The 18,825-nt window shown below is 44.0% G+C and overlaps 2 protein-coding genes across 9 annotated transcripts in view; one reads left to right on the top strand and one right to left on the bottom strand.

Moving 5' to 3' along the window:
* Nucleotides 1–13,860, bottom strand: part of MASTL (microtubule associated serine/threonine kinase like) — a 33,878-nt gene extending 20,018 nt beyond the window's left edge. For 4 of the 8 annotated variants that reach the window (XM_005564840.4, XM_045399731.2, XM_005564841.4 and 1 more), the window contains exons 1-6: nucleotides 12,733–12,993; nucleotides 7,347–7,484; nucleotides 5,165–5,304; nucleotides 3,750–3,838; nucleotides 905–1,011; nucleotides 233–383 (exon numbers count right to left, since the gene is read on the bottom strand). In XM_005564840.4, the coding sequence (XP_005564897.3) occupies nucleotides 233–383; nucleotides 905–1,011; nucleotides 3,750–3,838; nucleotides 5,165–5,304; nucleotides 7,347–7,484; nucleotides 12,733–12,918 (811 nt within the window). In that variant the 5' untranslated portion in view covers nucleotides 12,919–12,993. Of the gene's footprint in view, nucleotides 1–232; nucleotides 384–904; nucleotides 1,012–3,749; nucleotides 3,839–5,164; nucleotides 5,305–7,346; nucleotides 7,485–12,732; nucleotides 12,994–13,627 lie in introns of those variants that run through there. The other 4 variants (XM_045399734.2, XM_074001275.1, XM_065520438.1 and 1 more) reach the window with 2 other exon arrangements.
* Nucleotides 13,861–13,959: 99 nt separating this feature from the next.
* Nucleotides 13,960–18,825, top strand: part of YME1L1 (YME1 like 1 ATPase) — a 44,203-nt gene continuing 39,337 nt past the window's right edge. The window contains exon 1 of the mRNA XM_015455442.4: nucleotides 13,960–14,156. Coding sequence (XP_015310928.3) covers nucleotides 14,124–14,156 — 33 coding nt within the window. The 5' untranslated portion in view covers nucleotides 13,960–14,123. The remainder of the gene's footprint in view (nucleotides 14,157–18,825) is intronic.

The raw sequence follows: 18,825 nt of genomic DNA, 5'->3' as shown, positions 1-18,825 counted from the left end.
GCGCCAACATGCCCGGCTAATTTTTGTAGAGATGAAGTCTCACTTTGTTGCTCAGGCTGGTCTTGAACTCTTGGCTTGCAGTGAGCTGCTGAGATCACGCCACTACACTCCAGCCTGGGCAACAGAGTGAGACTCCATCTCAAAAAGAAAGAAATCCTGCCTCAGCCTCCCAATGTGGTAGCATTATAGGTGTAAGCCTCCATGGCTGGCCTACTTTTTATTTTATACTCACATGATTTTAGTAACTTGCTAGAATAAGAAGTAGTGTCCTTTTGATCTATAGACATAGGGCATACGAGTCCTTCAGAAAGCTGTGATGTTTCAGATAGACAGGCTGAAAGGATGTTTGCAGAGTCGTGATTTTTTTCTGCAATTGGTGTGTTCTATTAAAAAGAGAAAAATAAAAACAGGTTTACCTTCCCCAAAACACCACCTAAGTATATAGACTGTTATACCACGTATGCAGACAAACTGCTAAAGTAAATCCAATTGCTTGATATTTAAATCTATTTTGATCTTTTTTTTTTTTTTGAGACGGAGTCTCACACTCTCGCCCAGGCTGGAGTGCAGTAGCCCCATCTTGGCTCACTGAAAGCTCCACCTCCTGGGTTCACGCCATTCTCCTGCCTCAGCCTCCCGACTTAGCTTGGGACTACAGGTGCCCGCAACCACGCCCGGCTAATTTTTTTTGTATTTTTAGTAGAGATGGGGTTTCACCGTGTTAGCCAGGATGGTCTCAATCTCCTGACCTTGTGATCTGCCCACCTCGGCCTCCCAAAGTGCTGGGATTTTAGGCATGAGCCACCACGCCCGGCCTTGATATATTTTTTAAAGGTAATTTTAAATTTTAAGTGGTGATCATGAAAGGGCACGTCATGTTCAAATTTTCTTTTCAAGTACGTACAAATCCCAACGAGCTGATGAGCGATAACACTTGTCCTGGGGTTCTTGAATAATCTTGTCTAGGTTTCGCCATTGATGGTGTTGTAAGGATATCCATCATATTAATATCTATATATGCAAAGAAAAATACATAAATTAATTAAAAACCTTTACCTCCTATTGACTAAAAATGAATGTTATATATATGGCAACAATAAATTTTTTGTAAACCAAGTGTTAAAAAAGGAGACGGTGGCCGGGCGCGGTGGCTCACGCCTGTTATGCCAGCACCTTGGGAGGCTGAGGCAGATGGATCACTTGAGGTCAGGCGTTCGAGACCAGCCTGGCCAACATGGTAAAACCCTGTCTCTACTAAAAATACAAAAATTAGCTGGTCGTAGTAGTAGGCACCTGTAATCTCAGCTACTCAGGAAGCTGAGGCAGGAGAATCACTTAAACCCGGGAGGCGGAGGTTGCAGTGAGCTGAAATTGCGCTTCTGCACTCCAACCAGGGCGACAGAGCAAAACTCTATCTCAAAAACTAAATAAATAAATAAGGAGATGGTATGGAATCAATATTAATTTTGGGCCCCTCATGTTAGCTAATATGTTTAAGCCTAGGTCAAGATAGAAACTGACCCAGATTGTTAGCATGTTTCAGTGCATAGTATTTTAAAAGAATTCAACAATGACACATAATACTATACTATTCCACTTAGATATAAAAAATGGTAAGAGAAGTCTAATGTTCTTATCCAGGCGTGGTGGCTCACACCTGTAATCCTAGCACTTTGGGAAGCCAAATGGAGAGGATCCCATGAGCCCAGGAGTTTGAAACCAGCTTGGGCAACAAGATAGAGTGATAGAGTGAGACCTATCTCTACAATTTAAAAACTAGCTGGGTATTACAGCAAGCACCTGTGTAGCCCCAGCTACTGGGGAGGCCGAGGTGGAAGAACTGCTTTTCCCAGGAGTTCGAGGCTATAGTGAGCTATGATCACATCACTGCACTCTAGCCTGGGTAATACAGTGAGACCCTGTCTCTTAAACAAACAAACAAAAAATAATCCAAGAACTCTAAATGTACTTATATGATACATGACTTTTTAAAATTAGCTGGGTGTGGTGGCTCATGCCTGCAGTCCTAACTACTCGGAAGGCTGAGGCAAGAGAATCACTTGAGCCCGGGAGGCAAAGGTTGTAGTGAGCCGAGATCACGCCACTGTCCTCCAGCCTGGGTGATAGAGCAAGACTCTGTCTCAAAATAAATAAATTAACGAATGAATAGGCCAGGCGCGGTGGCTCACGCCTGTAATCCCAACACTTTGGGAGGCTGGGGTGGGTGGATTATGAGGTCAGGAGATCGAGACCATCCTGGCTAACACGGTGAAACCCCATCTCTACTAAAAATAAAAAAATTAGCCAGGCATGGTGGCGGGTCCCTGTTGTCCCAGCTACTCGGAGCCTGAGGCAGGAGAATGGCGTGATCTCAGGAGGGAGAGCTTGCAGTAAGCCGAGATCGTGCCACTGTACTCTAGCATTCCAGCCCGGGCAACAGAGCACGACTCCATCTCAAAAAATAATAATAATAATAATAAAATAAATAAATGAAAGTATACTGAAAGTTTTAACAACAAATTTCATTTATGCCTCACATTGATGAAGTGATAAGAATAATAATAATACACATATACGATATTTTACAAAAAAAGTTTTATTAAAATTAGACCCTTATGATATACAAAGTGACTTAAATTTATCAACAATTTTATCTTAATGCAAATTTTTTGTCCTTTGTGATATTTTCCAATAGCTTATCTGAAATCCTTAGAATCAGATTTCAAAATAAGATTTCAAAGTCAGATTTCTTTGAAATCACAATTAAAAAATGTTGATTTTAGAAAAGTAATGCGGTAAATATACTGCATATTATGAAATATCCCTAGTGGCAAATCATATGACTAATCACATGAACTGGGATCAACAGACTATAAATACCCCTGGCCAGGCACGGTGGTTCATGCCTGTAATCCTAGCACTTTGGGAGGCTGAGGCAGGTGAACCATCTGAGGTCAGGAGTTTGAGACCAGCCTGCCCAATGTGGTGAAACTTCGTCTCTACTAAAAGAAAAAAATTAGCTGGGCGTGGTGGTGGGTGCCTATAATCCCAGCTGCTCAGAAGGCTGAGGCAGGAGAACTGCTTGAACCTGGGAGGTAGATGTTGCAGTGAGCCGAGATCACGCCATTGAACTCCAGCCTGGGAAACAGCAAAAACCCCATCTCAAAACAAACAAACGAAAGACCATAAATACCCCTACATCAGCACAGATCAGATTTTATTAAACTTAGTAAAAAGTTTTAGGTGTTCATAACTGTTGAACTTTGTACTTCCACATGAAAAACTGTAGATCTGCATATATTTTCAAATACTAATAGTTATAATTCCAGAGTTTGTAAGTCCCATTTCTGGTTATTTTCATTATTAATACTTTCCCATCCATGTACCCTTTCTAATAGAGAATACAGTATGTTTTTTTTTTTTGAGATGGAGTCTCACTCTGTCCCCCCAGGCTAGAGTGCAGTGTCACGATCTTGGCTCACTGCAAGCTCCGCCTCCCAGTTTCAAGCAATTCTCCTGCCTCAGCCTACTAAGTAGCTGGGACTACAGGCGCGTGCCACCACGCCAAGCTAATTTTTGTACTTGTAGTAGAGATGGGGTTTTGCCACGTTGGCTAGGCTGGTCTCCAACTCCTGACCTCAGGTGATCTGCCTGCCTCGGCCTCCCAAAGTGCTGAGATTACAGGCATAAGCCACCATGCCTGGCCTGTTGGATGTTTTAAAAAGGTACTTACTCGATATTTTTCTTACCTCTATTCAAAGTAACTTTTGAAAGGCCGAAATCCGTCAGTTTAATATGACCCTCATTAGAAATAAGCATATTGTCCGGTTTCAAGTCCCTGCACACATAAAAGGCAAATAGTAGATAACCAAAAAAGGGCTAGTTTTAATGTTAGAATTTCCAGAAAGAAAGTTACAAAGGAGGCAAGCCCTATTTATTTCCTCCAAAATGAAGATGTCACTGATGGCTTTGAAGAGTACAGAAAACATCTCTTAAAAGCAAAACATCTTTTGTACCGTTTATCAGAATCGACAAAAAAGATAAATTAATACTAGATTATTTTTGGTATCATTGGTTAGATATTCCATTAAAATAAAGAAACCTTATTAGATAAAATCAATCTCAAGCCAGTTCAAATTTATATTTACCATTTACCTTCTTTTTTTTTTTTTTTTTTTTTTGATGGAGTTTCACTCTTGTCACCCAGGCTGGAGTGCAATGGCACAATCTCAGCTCACTGCAACCTCCGCCTCCCGGATTCAAGCAATTCTCCTGTCTCAGGCTCCCAAGTAGCTGGGATTACAGGCATCCACCACCACACTTGGCTAATTTTTGTATTTTTAGTAGAGAAAAGGTTTCACCATGTTGTCCAGGCCGGTCTCGAACTCCCGACCTCAGGTGATCCACCCACCTCAGCCTCCCAAAGTGCTGGGATTATAGGCATGAGCCACTGCACCTGGCCTACATTTACCTTCTTAAAGGAAGGTACGATTGAGATTTAATAAGTCACTTAATCTGACTTTCTTTGCATAGAGAAAAACATTGTAAATCAGTTGGACTACAAAATACAGCACTTCTGTATAATGCAGAGCAGCAGAAAGGATTCAATACTCTTCACATAAAATGCCGTACTTAGTGGGGCGTGGTAGCTCATGCCTGTAATTGTAGCATTTTGGGAGGCTGAGGTGGGAGGATCCCTTGAGCCCAGGAGTTAAACAGCAGCCTGGGAACCTTGTCTCTAAACACACACACACAAAGTCAGGAGTAATGGCACATGCCTCTGGTCCCAGACACTTGGGAGGCTAAGGCAGGGGGATTGCTTGAGCCCCAGAGGTCGAGGCTGTAGTGAGCCAAGATCAAGCCACTGCACTCCACAACCTGGGTGACAAAGTGAGACCCTGTCTCAACAAAGAAAAAGATAAATAAAAATGTAAATAAATACAAAAATAAATAAATACATGCTATACTCATGTTCAAAGCAATATATTTTTAAAAACACAGGGAGATGAAAGAAGAGTTAATTTCTAAACGAATACAAGTCACTAGTAAACTTTAGATAACCTGGAAGTAAGTGCAAGTGGTTACCGTGAATATTTGAGACTCAAATATATAATTTGATTACTTGAATTTTTAAGTAATAATTTGGAGAAAAGTTGGTCTTTACCTGTGGATGATTGCATGTCTGTGAAGGTAGTCTAGAGCCAGTGCTACTTCAGAAATATATTTCACAGCCATCTCTTCATCAAAATAACCATATATATGTAGGAGAGACTTGACATCTCCCCCAATGAGATATTCCATTACCTATCAAAAAAGAATTTAACATTGTGAAATAAAAACAATATGATTACTTTAAAAATCTAGTATTTGGGCATTACAGTTACAATATTTGGCATGGCTCTGTAACAAAACTACCTTTTCTTGCTATTACTTGTAATACATTAATACTAGGTTTATTCATGTTGCCATATAGTTTTTAATTAAAAATTAAATTGTTTAGGCTGGGCACAATGGCTCACGCCTATAATCTCAGCACTTCTGGGAGGCCAAGATGGGCAGATCACTTGAGGCCAGGAGTTCGAGAATAGCCTGGCTATTCTCGAAATAGCGAAACCCCGTCTCTACTAAAATATAAAAAATTAAGCTGGGCCTGGTGACACATGCCTTTAATCTCAGCTACTTGGGAGGTTGAGGCACGAGAATTGCTTGAACCCATGAGGCACAGGGTGGCCAAGATTGCGCCACTGCAGTCCAGCCTGGGCAACAGAGGGAGACTCTATCTCAGGTTGGGGTGCAGTTATGTGCAATGGTATCTCTATTAGCTAGCTGCACACCACCATGCCCAGCTAATTTTTATTTTAATTTTTTTGTAGAGATGGAGTCTCATCCCCAAGTTGGTCTTGAACTCTTGGCTTCAAGTGATCCTCCCGTCTCAGCATCTCGAAGTGCTGGAATTACAGGTGTGAGCCACGGCCCCTGGCCTGTGTCTCTGTGTATATATACGTACACATACACACACACTGTATGTATCGGGAGAACCCGCTCACCATGTTTACCATGGGTTCTTTTCTATTTCCTAAGTGTCTCGGCTGGGTTGAGAAATAAAGGGAAAGAGCACAAGAGAGAGAAATTTAAAACTGGGTGTCCAGGGGAGATATCACATGTCGGCAGGATCCAGCAAGTTTTTATTAGCGATTTTCAAAAGGGGAGGGAGTGCAGGAATAGGGTGTGGGTCACAGAGATCACATACTTCACAAGGTAATAAAATATCACAAAGCAAATGGAGGCAGGGCGAGATCACAGGACCACCAGATGAGGTGAAATTAAAATTGCTAATGAAGTTTCGGGCACGCCTTGTCATTGATAACATCTTATCAGGAAACAGGGTTTGAGAGCAGATAATCTGTCTGACCACAATTTATTAGGTGGGAATTTTCTCATCCTAATAAGCCTAGGAGCACTATAGGAGACCTGGGCTTATTTCATCCCCTCGGCCCTTTGACCATAAAAGACGGGATGCCTTAGAAAGGGGCGATGCCTTAAAAAGGGGCCGTCTATAGGCCTACCTTCAGGGCGCATTCTCTTTCTCAGGGATGTTCCTTGCTGAGAAAAAGAAATCAGAGATATTTCTCCTATTTGCTTATGAAAGAGGAGGAATGTAGCTCTGTTCCGTCCGCTCACCGGCGGCCAGTTCAAAGTTACCACTCTTGTTCCCAGTTCAAAGTTACCTCTCTTGTTCCCAGTTCAAAGTTACCTCTCTTGTTCCCCGAACATGGCTGTTATCCTGTTCTTTTTTTAAGATGCCCAGATTTCATACTCAAACACACACGCTCTACAAACAATTTGTGCAGTTGACACAATCACAGGGTACTGAGGCGACATTCATCCTCCTTAACTTACAAAGAAGATGACGAGATTAAGAGATTAAAGTAAAGACAGGCATAGGAAATTACAAGGATATTCATTGGGGAAGTGATAAGTGTCCATGAAATCTTCACAATTTATGTTCAGAGATTACAGTAAAGACAGGTATAAGAAATTATAAAAGTATTAATTTGGGGAACTAATAAATGTCCATGAAAACTTCAAAATTTATGTTCTTCTGCTGCGACTTTAGCGGGTGCCTCCGTTCGGGGTCCCTGACTTCCCGCAACACATATGCATATATCCTATTGGTTCTTTTTCTTTGGAGAACTCTAACTAATATAACAGGTAAATTTGCCAAGGTAGTGAGTGCAGCCAGAATTCAAATGCAAGTACTCTGAATCTAGACATGGTTCTCTTAAATCACTGGGTCCACTGACTGCTGAATGGATAAAGAAACAAAGTAAAAATTATTTACTCACCAAGTAGACATTGTTTGCAGACTGCAGTGAATAATACAAATGGACAATGAATGGGCTTTTGCTTAGTGCCAGTGCATCTCTCTCAGCTTGGACCTGATGAGTCATATTTTTGTTGATCATGTCTGCTTTTTTAACAACCTGTAATAGATAAAATAAAAATGATATGTTATTTTATTCTGAGACAGAGTCTCCATCTCTTACCCAGACTGAGTGCAGTGGCATGATCAAGGCTTACTGCAGCCTTGATTTCCCAGGCTCAAGTTATCCTCCCACCTCAGCCTCCCAAGTAGCTGGGACTACAGGCACGCATCACTACATCTGGCTACTTTATGTTTTTGTAGAGACAAGGTCTCACTATGTTGCCCAGGTCGGCCTAAAATGAGCCTCAAGCAATACCCTTGTCAAAGTGCTGGGATTACAGGTATGAGTCACAGCTCCCTGACTTTTTTTTAAAATTACAGAGTGATCTCTGCCGGGTGGGGTGGCTCATGCCTGTAATCCTAGCACTTTGGGAGGCTGAGGCAGGTGGATCACGAGGTCAGGAGATCAAGACCATCCTGGCTAACATGGTGAAACCGTCTCTACTGAAAATACAAAAAAAAATTAGCCAGGCATGGTGGCGGGTGCCTGTGGTCCGTTACTCGGGAGTCTGAGGCAGGAGAATGGCGTGAACCTGGGAGGCGGGGATTGCAGTGAGCCGAGATCGTGCCATTGCACTCCAGCCTGGGCGACAGAGTGAGACTCTGTCTCAAAAAAAAAAAAAAATACAGAGTGATCTCAGGTTTCAAAGTTACCATCATAAAAATACGAACAGAGAGAACACATATAGATGTCATGTGGACTTGCACTGCTATCAGGAAACCATGTACAAAAAATAGTTAAGACAGTTTTAAAAAAAATCTTCAAGATAGAATTGCTTATCTTGGTATTAAATGGCAGAAGTATCACAATCTCTTTAGAGAAGGAAAAAAAATTAAACAAATGCTCCCAGACTGCCCTGCATATTAATAGAAAAAAAATTCTGTTCCACTGTTCTGATAACAAAGTCAAAAGATAGTTACATTCTTCATAAGCCCACAGATAAGTAGGACCTGGGCATGGAGTAACTACCTAATTTTTTTTTTTTAACTTCTGATTCTTTGATAGATGGGAATAGAATCAGAAAGAGGAATAATGTCAGAAGTTTGCCTATGAAAAAAAATCTTAAGCTGGAATGGTTAGAACTTCAAGTTTCAAGGTAATCTGTACAGAAACAGAACTATTAAAGTTGGAACACTAAAAAAAATTAAAGGCCAGGTGCGGTGGCTCACGCCTGTAATCCCACACTTTAGGAGGTCGAGGCGGACAGATTACAAGGTCAGGAGATCGAGACCACGGTGAAACCCGGTCTCTACTAAAAATACAAAAAATTAGCCTGGCATGGTGGCAGGTGCCTGTAGTCCCAGCTACTCGGGAGGCTGAGGCTGGAGAATGGCGTGAACCCAGGACGTGGAGCTTGCAGTAAGCCGAGATCGCGCCACTGCACTCCAGCCTGGGGCGACAGAGCAAGACTTCTGTCTCCAAAAAAATAAAAAATAAAAATAAATAAATAAACAAACAAACAAATAAATAAATAATACATAAATAAATAAAAATAAAGTTGGAACACTAAACTGAATAGTCAGTAACACTGGGATCAATTCTCAGAACTGCTACAAGAAAAAAAAGGCATATTTCTTTCAAAGATTACTTAATAAAATCATTAATACATTATAAATTCCTGCCTTAACTGCTTTCTTTAAGAAAACTGAGGGAAATTGACAAAGCAAGTCGGTAACATGATTTTTCCCATCATTTCACTGGCTATGAGGGCATGTTTGTTTTGTTCTCCATTGTTGTCCAGTTCTTAGACACGAAGAGGGTGGGTGCTAAGCAAATACTGATTAAATACATGGATTGGTGTTTTCGTTTCAACAACTGATCATGACTGAGTACTGTAGAAGGAAAAGCAAAAATCTCAGGAACATATAAAGTAACCAATTCAATGAGATGGGTCTGAAAGATTAGGGAAGGTCTGAAGGGGAGCTAAGATGAATCGTAATACATGAATAAGACAGGTGGAGAATAGCAGAAAAGGGTGGAAGAAAAGCACTTAAAAAGGAGCCAGCATAAGGCCAGGCACAGTGGCTCACACCTGTAATCCCAGCACTTTGGGAGGCCGAGCCAGGTGGACCACTTGAGGTCAGGAGTTTGAGACCGGCCTAACCAGCATGGAGAAACCCTGTCTCTAATAAAAATACAAAATTAGTCAGGTGTGGTGGTGCATGCCTGTAATCTCAGCTACTCAGGAGGCTGAGTCAGGAGAATCGCTGGAACCTGGGAGGTGGAGGTTGCGGTGAGCTGAGATCACACCATTGCACTCTAGCCTGGGCAACGAGAGCGAAACTCTGTCTCCCCCCAAAAAAAAAAAGAACTAGCATAAACATAAGCAGAGAAGCAAGAAAATACACAGCATTTAGAGACTAGCCAATTGTCTGCTGAGGCCAAAACACAGGGTATGAGGAAGATACAGTGGAAATACGGAGCCAGAACTGGGAAAACGACTGCTTTTCTAAAGAGTCTGAACTTGAGTTTACATGTCACAGTGTAAGGAATGAATGAAAAAACGAAGATAATGATTCTAGCTAGGAGGCTATTCCAACAGACTATGTATGGAAATGAAGGCATGATGAACCTCAAAAATGTCATGTCGAGTGAAAAAAACCAGATGCAGACCACATATTGTATGATTCCATTTATATGAAATGTCCAGAAATGGCAAACCTATGGAGACAGAAAGTAGATCAGTGGTTATCTGGGGCTGGGGGTGTTAATGGGGTAGGCACTGCAGATGAGCAGAAGAGGTTTTCCGGCAATGGAAATATTCTAAAACTAGATTGTGGCGATGGTTATACAACTATCTTAATTTACTAAAACCACTGAATTGTACCTTTTTTTTTTTTTTTTGAGATGGAGTATCACCCTGTCTCCCAGGCTGGAGTACAGTGGCGCGATCTTGGCTCACCGCAACTTCTACCTCCCAAGTTCAAGTGATTCTCCTGCCTCAGCCTCCCAAGCACCTGGGATTACAGGTGCACACCACTATCCAGCTAATTTTTGTATTTTTAGTAGAGACAGGGTTTCACCATGTTGGCCAGGCTGGTCTCGAACTCCTGAACTCAGGTGATCCGCCCGCCTCAGCCTCCCAACGTGCTGGGATTACAGGCGTGGGCCACAGTGCCTGCCCTTTTTTTTTTTTTTTTTTGACACTTAGTCCTGCTCTGTCAACCAGGCTGGAATATATTGGTGTAATCTCAGCTCGCTGCAACCTCTGCTTCCCGAGTTCAAGTGATTCTCCTGCCTTAGCCTACTGAATAGCTGGCGTGCCAGCATGCCCGGCTAATTTTTTGTATTTTTAGTAGAGACAGGGTTTCACCATGTTGGTCAGCTGGTCTCAAACTCCTGACCTCAGGTAATCCCACCTGTCTTGGCCTCTCAAAGTGCTGGGATTACAGGAGTGAGCCACTGCACCCAGCCTGTACCTTTATAACCAAATAAACAGGGGGAAAAGTGAAAGCCTGTACTTGGGCAGGGACTTGGGAATGGAAACGGATAAAAAGCATGACTAACAGAGAAGGAACTGACAGGAACGCTGAGAGAGATACAGAGATGAAATAAAGTGATTCAGGTTTCTAGTCTGAAGGACAGGGGTGAAGGTGTTATCAAACGGAGAGAAGGAATATAGGCGGATCAGAATGTAGGCAGTTAGGTGGAAAGGATTAGTTAAGGTTAGGCAAGTACAATTTGGAGGTGTGTGCCGGATATTCACTTGACAATGTCCAATAGGAAGCTGAAATCCCACTAACAAGTTGCGGGTTTCTCATTTCCTTTACCACCTTCACTCAGTGCCACAATGTGAGTAATGTGAAACCACTGCAATGGACGAGTACCAAGAATGGACAGAATAGCTGTCAAGATACATGTTGAATGTTTTTAGAATGATACACATGGCTGCATGGACAAAGGATCGGCTTAGGACATATTTCAACCTACTCTTTAAATAAAAGTGCATTCTAGATTTCACAATGGAAGATTTGAAGAGAAAACAATGGGCTCATTCAATGAGAACTTTTGGTTATACAACAGGTCAGAAATTAATCAACATCAAACTGCAAAGCTAGAATATAACTTGGAAGTGACAGTTACTAATTTAATGAATATTCCCAACTTAATCCTGGCAAAGGCCAAATGAGTAAAAAGGATCCAGAAGATACATCAAACAAATAGGTAATGCTAACACTTAAAAATTTCATAATGCCACGCACGGTGGCTGACGCCTGTAATCCCAGCGTTTTGGGAGGCTGAGGCGGGCAGATCACCTGAGGTCAGGAGTTCGAGACCAGCCTGCCCAAAATGGTGAAACCCCGTCTCTACTAAAAATACAAAAAATTAGCCCGAGTTGGTGGCGTGCACATTTAATCCCAACTACTCGGGAGGCTGAGGCAGGAGAATTGCTTGAACCTGGGAGGTGGAGGTTGCAGTGAGCTGAGATCACTTCACTGTGAAACTCCGTCTCAAAAAAAAAAAAAAAAAAATTCGTAACAGGGCCGGGCGCGGTGGCTCACACCTGTAATCCCAGCACTCTGGGAGGCCGTGGTGGGCGGATCACATGAGGTCAGGAGCTCCAGACCAGTCTGGTCAACATAGCGAAAACAACATGGCGAAACTCAATCTCTACCCAAAAAAATACAAAAATCAGCCAGGTGTGGTGGCGCGCGCCTGTAATCCCGGTTACTCGGGAGGCTGAGACAGGAGAATCGCTTGAATCCAGGAGGCAGAGAAAAGAGTACATCTTTCTCCTGGTTAAGAGTCAAAAAGTTATCAGTGCCTACAAACTAATCACTCTTCTGCGGTAGAAAAATTTCAGCGATTCTGCACGTCAAAGCAAACAAACAAGGTAAACAAAACCACTAATTACTAAAAACCTTTTGGATTTAGAAACCTAACCGAAGCACGGGTGAGACTACGAATCACGGCTTTGGCTTTAAGTCCCTGTTGTACTAAGGCCGATGTAATCACTTCGGTCAAGTCCCTTTGCCTTTGGCCTCAGTTTCCTCATTTGCTAACGCTGGGAAGGGAGAAGAGGGTCAAACTACTGGGCATCCGAGATATGGAGGGAAGGGCGGAACAGAGGTGAGACACCCGACCCGATCGCGGATGTTGCAGGGCTCTGAAGGCTTCAGCAAGCCAGGCAAGCAAGGCCACCCAGACTCCTTGCTCCAGCGGCCCCGGGGCCTGCCCAAGCCGGGGGGCAGGAAGGAGGGCCGAAGGGCCTGACCCCTTCCTTTGCTCCTCCTTGACTTCCTACCTTTACTGCATACAATTTGCCGCCTTTCTGCCCCAGATACACTTTCCCGAAGGCGCCCCGGCTAATGGGCTTCACGATGCTGAATTCCTCAATGGAGGGCGGTTTTGGCACCGAGATTCTATTCACGCCCTCCTCGGTCGCCGCGCCTCCTCCAGCCTCCTTCTTGCTTCCCGCGGTGGGCTCCATCGCTAGCCAGCCTACAGCGGTCCCGCGGCCGCGGTCCCCCGCCCAGCAGCCACTCCCGCCAACTGGGTTCAAAGTGAGGCTCCGCCCACGCCGCGCGCGGCCGTGACGTCACAGCGCCGCCGTGCCCCGCCCCCGTCACCTCCCCTACGCAGACGTGGAGGGAGGGGGCGTCGGGAAAGCCCAGAGTCCCCGGCAGTACACTAGTCGTGGGCGCGACTGCGGCACTACTGACGTCATTCCTCATGAGGGAGGAGGCATAGACGGTTCTGGGCCGACAGTAAAGGGACGACTGGGGCTTCACTGAATCGCAGGATTTGAAAACATTTCTCCCGGCTTCCCACCGAGGCTGGTGGGAAGCGGTCCTCCTCGCATACACGACCTCCCCACCCCCGCGAGGCGTAGAAACCAGTTCGGACTGTACAGTAAAGCGAAAGCCAGGGCTGAGGTCTGGAAGCTAGTGAAGGCACAGAATGTGGAGAAACGATGAGCAGGAAGCGGGTGGCCGCCCCTGTAATCTGACGTTTTCCCAGGATATAATTTGCCTGACTGAAACAGATCAGAACCAACAGGGAGAGTTTTCGATTTAGTGTGAGGAAAAGAGCACGAAATTGTAGTGAAAGACCTTATTGCTCAAGGCCCAGTCAGAAGATTTCATAAGGAAGCTGTAGAGAGTCTTAAGAGGAGATTAGCCGAGCGTGGTGGCGGGCACCTGTGATCCCAGCTACTCGGGAGGCTGAGGCAGGAGAATCGCTTGAACCCGGGGGTCGGAGGTTGCAGTGAGCCGAGATCGCGCCACTGCACTCCAGCCTGAGCGAAAGAACGAAACTCCGTCTCCAAAAAAAAAAAAGAAAAAGTCTAAAGAGGGTAAAGGCTGTTCTCTCGTTAAAAAACAGCTAAAGACCTTTGGGGACGCTGTGCCTTGTAAATGTCAACTACTTCCGCGGGAAAGAACGCGCAGGCACTTGGCCGTGTGGGAACTCACTTGCCCCGGAAGTAGTGTTGCGTTTGCGCCTCACCTTCCGGGGCGGATTGTCTGTCGTTGCAGTAGCTGTAGGAAGGGGAGGCCATTTTCCGTTTCTGGGAGGAGTGCGGGGCAACGGGTCGGAGAAAAAGGTAAAAAGAAGGGCTCGGCGCCTCCCCGCCGGGCCGTCGACAGAGGGGCACAGTTTCGGCAGGCGGGTGAGGTCGCTGAGGGCCCGCAGGAGATGTTTTCCTTGTCGAGCACGGTGCAACCCCAGGTAAGCGCGGCATTCACCCCATTTTTTTCCCTCCCGTCCTGCCCGTGGCTGTTTGCAAATTGCGCTCTTGGAAGCGATTTCTCAGAAAGGACTCTAGGAAAGAAGTGATGAACTCAGTGCGCGTCCCAGGATTGAGGAGTGGATCAGGGGACGTCGCTGAGAGTGGGCCCGAGACTTCAGGGCTGACGATGAAGCTGTTGGGGGCAGAGGCGGGATGTGAGCGTGATGGAGAGAGACCCTGGCTTACCGAACTGATGGCGTGGAATTTCTGCTAGAGAATCCGTCCGGCATTGTTCAATGTCTGGCGTTCTGGGGTGGGGGCTGGGGAAATGTCTCTACCATACATGTAAAGGGAGCAGGTAATGTTCCCGTTTCTTCCGACTTTCTAGTGGCTTTAGTGTTCACAGCCCCTGTCCCGTGCTCTTTCTTTCTTTTTAAATGGAATTTAAATTTAACCCAAACATGGTATAATAATTCGAATGGCCAGCCTTGCAAGTTTTCTCTTTTTGACCAGAAGTAACTAATAACGTGTATTTTCGAGTCGTAAACTGTTTGCAGTTAAAATTTTGATTCAGCCTCATCCTCATCGTTTTGTAAAACAAAAGGTAGTGAAGAGAAAAATGATTTCAAGGGTTTTCAGTATGCTCTTTGATGGGCAGTCACTTATGACAATGTTTTATTCTTGCTTCATTCCAGTCTCTTTTTTTGATGGTAACATTTTAATAGATTTTTTGAGAGTTCCTACAGTTTTGCAAAGAAATAGTTTTTAAAACGTTGAGTTTTTTTTTTTTTTTTAATTTTTAAGAAAATCGACACTCAGGTTCTTGGTTTAAGCATATGATTGTGTTCCTTTGTGTAACTTTTACTCCCCCTCATTTTAAGAATTTTTAATTTTTTTGTGCTAGTATTGGCTAACGAACTGAAGCAGCTGCTTGTTTATTGGGCATCAGTTATGTACCAGGTGAGCAAAGCAAATGTGGAATCTTCTCTTAATATTGATATGAAGTAAATATGACTAGGACTTAACCAGGTGAAGAGTGAACAGGTATCACGGGCATACAGAAAAATACCTGGAGGTCCTGAGTTAGGAAACGATTTAGCAGGTTGGAGGAACCAAAATAAGGCTAGTGTGGCTAGAACATAGTAATTAAAGGGGGTAGTGACAGAAGAGGTTGGAGAAAAGACTTGAGGCAGATCATACAGGGAGTAAAGCATTTGTTATGGCTGATTTCATGTTAAGTGCCCTGGCAACCACTGAAAGTTGTTTTTTTGTTTTTTTTTTTTTATTGAGACGGAGTCTCGCTCTGTCGCCCAGGCCGGAGTGCAGTGGCGCAATCTCGACTCACTGCAAGCTCCTCCTCCCGGGTTCACGCCATTCTCCTGCCTCAGCCTCCCGAGTAGCTGGGACTACAGGCGCCCTCCACCATGCCCGGCTAATTTTTTTTTGTATTTTTAGTAGAGACGGGGTTTCACCGTGTTAGCCAAGATGATCTCGATCTCCTGACCTCGTGATCCGCCCGTCTCGGCCTCCCAAAGTGCTGGGATTACAGGCGTGAGCCACTCGCGCCCGGCCACACTGAAACTTTTATTTTTTATTTATTTTTTTTTTTGAGACGGAGTCTCGGTCTGTCTCCCGGGCTGGAGTGCAGTGGCCGGATCTCGGCTCACTGCAAGCTCTGCCTCCCGGGTTCCCGCCATTCTCCTGCCTCATCCTCCCGAGTAGCTGGGACTACAAGCGCCGCCACCTCGCCCGGCTAGTTTTTTGTATTTTTTAGTAGAGACGGGGTTTCACCATGTTCGCCAGGATGGTCTCGATCTCCTGACCTCGTGATCCACCCGTCTCGGCCTCCCAAAGTGCTGGGATTACAGGCTTGAGCCACCGCGCCCGGCCACACTGAAACTTTTGAAACATAATTAGATTTTTGTTTTTAAAAGATGACTGGCTTTTGCTGTATGGAGAATAGGAGAGGGCAAGAGTGGAAGGTGTTACCAGTTAAAAATACCGCCCCTGCCCCCCCATTTATGCGGTTGCAGTGGTTATGGAAAGAAGGGAATGAGATATATTTTGAAGAAAGTGGAATTGCATGAGAGATCAGATAAAAGAGATGATGGGGAGAGGTGTTTCTGGGTTTGATCAGATGAATGCATTGAAGGTGCTATTTACCAAGATGACAGTGTCTGGAGAAGTCCTAGTAATTGAAAAAGAAGTCTGACATGGCCTATTGAATATGGTATTAAAGTTTTTGGAACAACTCTTTGTCTTAGTTAACATCAAGAGGCCTGATTTTAGGAGAATTTACCATCAACTGGATGGACAGTTAGTAGTATGTGATGTTGGTAGAGATGATAAAGGGATTTTTATGTACCCTAGGCAGTCTTAACAGGGCTCAAATATATTGAAAACACTCAGGCATTACTTGCTTTGAAAGATGGTAACACATTTGGAATTCCTGGTTGCTTAATTGGCTGAATACACTTGAAATTAAATGGTAGAAAGGAAGCCACAGAAAACGAACTGTTTCATTGAGAAGAGCTCAATCCTAAATCCTTTTGTGAAAGAAAAGAGTTAAAACTAATTCAAATAAATCTTTTCAAAGAAATAGGTAGAAAATATGTATCTTGAAATGATCTGATTATTTTTACAGTTTCAAAAGAAGTTACTGTTTATTTTTTTCTTTTTACTGCCCCCAGGCTGTAAGGAACTTACTGTTTCTTTCTGACTCTAAAAATGATACATTGCTTCACTTGACTAGCCTTAAAACAAATACATTTATTTTGCTAAAAATGCTGAAAATATAATTAAATCACCCATAATCTCATTACTGAGGGATACGTGTCTTAGAATAAATTCTTTCAGACAGTTTTTTCTATAGACAAACGTGAATATGCATACTTTCTTTTTTGTTTTTATTTTTTGAGATGGAGTCTCACTCTGTCGCCCAGGCTGGAGTGCAGTGACACGATCTCAGCTTACTGCAAGCTGCGCCTCCCAGGTTCACGCCTTTCTCCTGCCTCAGCCTCCCAAGTACCTGGGACTCCAGGCGCCCGCTACTGCTTTTTAGTAGAGACGGGGTTTTCACTGTGTTAGCCAGGATGGTCTCGATCTCCTGATCTGGTGATCCATCCACCTCAGCCTCCCGAAGTGCTGGGATTACAGGCGTGAGCCACCGCGCCCGGCCACAGATATGCATACTTAAGGTAGTTTTACAGTCTGCTTTATTCCCTAGTATGTCACGAATTTGTGTATCAATACCCATGGGATGAGAAGTCTGGAATTTTGAGTCAGATTCTAAATCTCTGTTGTCTTCATCTGTTAAATGGTCTGTACCCCACGGTAATGGCATTAGTCATTGATGAGGGCAGAGCCCTCCTGAACTAAATGCCTCTAAAAGGTCCCACCTCTTAACAGGATTACAGTGGCAACAAAGTTTGCCATTCTTCTCAACTCAGACTTGAGTTTTGGAGGAGATGAACAGTGAAATTTTTACTGGAAGTGGGCCCTGTTCCAGACCCCAACAGAGGGTTCTTGGATCCCGCACAAGAATTTGAGAGAGTCGCCGGGTGCGTGGTGCTCACACATGTGAGCTCACACATCCCAGCACTTTGGGAGGCAGAGGCGAGCGGATCACGAGGTCAGGAGATAGAAATCCTGGCTAACATTGTGAAATTCCGTCTCTACTAAAAATACAAAAAATTAGCTGGGCGTGGTGGCCTGTGCCTGTAGTCCCAACTCCTTGGGAGACTGAGGCAGAAGAATCGCTTGAACCCAGGAGGCGGAGGTTGCAGTGAGCCGAGATCGCATCACTGTGCTCCCAGCCTGGGCGACAAAGCGAGACTCCATCTCAAAAACAAACAAACAAACAAAAAAACACGAGAGAGTCTATAAAGTGAAAGCAAGTTTATTAAGATATAAGAAGGTAAAGTAAAAAATGGGGTACTCCATAGGCAGAGGAGCGGAGCTGCTTGGGCTTCTCCGCTAAGGATACCTACGGTTAGTTATTTCTTGGTTTTATGCTAAACAATGTGTGATTATTCATAAGTTTTCAGGGAAAGGGGGACCTTCGAGATTCCTCCCCTTTTTGGACCACACAGGGTAACTTCTTGACGTTGCCATGGCATTTATAAACTGTCATGATCTGGTGGGAGTGTCTTTTAGCGTGCTAATGCATTATGATTAGCACATAATGAACATTGAGGATTAGCAGAGGCCACTCTATTCATCTTGGTTTTGGTGGGATTTGGCTGGCTTCCTTACTACAGCTTGTTTTATCAGCAAAGTCTTTATGACCTGTATCTTATGCCCACATCCTATCTCATCCTGTGACTTAGAATGCCTAACCTCCTGGGAATGCAGCCCAGTAGGTCTCAGCCTCATTTACTGTCATTTTGCCCCTGCTCCAGATGGAGTCGCTGTGGTTCAAACATCTCTGACAGAACTGTAACAAGAAGTATAATTGTTACTCATTATTATAGCTATTTGAGGATTAAATGGGATGATGTAAGTAAAGCATGTAATACTAAACCTGGTATATAATAAGAAGCCATTTAGTTTGTTTATTCAACAAATATTTATTAAGTAAATTTTTTTTTTTTTTCTTGAGACAGGGTCTTGCCGTGTCACTTAGGCTGGAGTGCAGTGGCGTGATAGCTCACTGCAGCCTCAAACCTC

Source organism: Macaca fascicularis, chromosome 9 (genome assembly GCF_037993035.2).
Source record: "Macaca fascicularis isolate 582-1 chromosome 9, T2T-MFA8v1.1".
NCBI classification, from domain to species: domain Eukaryota; kingdom Metazoa; phylum Chordata; class Mammalia; order Primates; family Cercopithecidae; genus Macaca; species Macaca fascicularis.
This window is presented reverse-complemented; position numbering and strand designations above follow the sequence as displayed.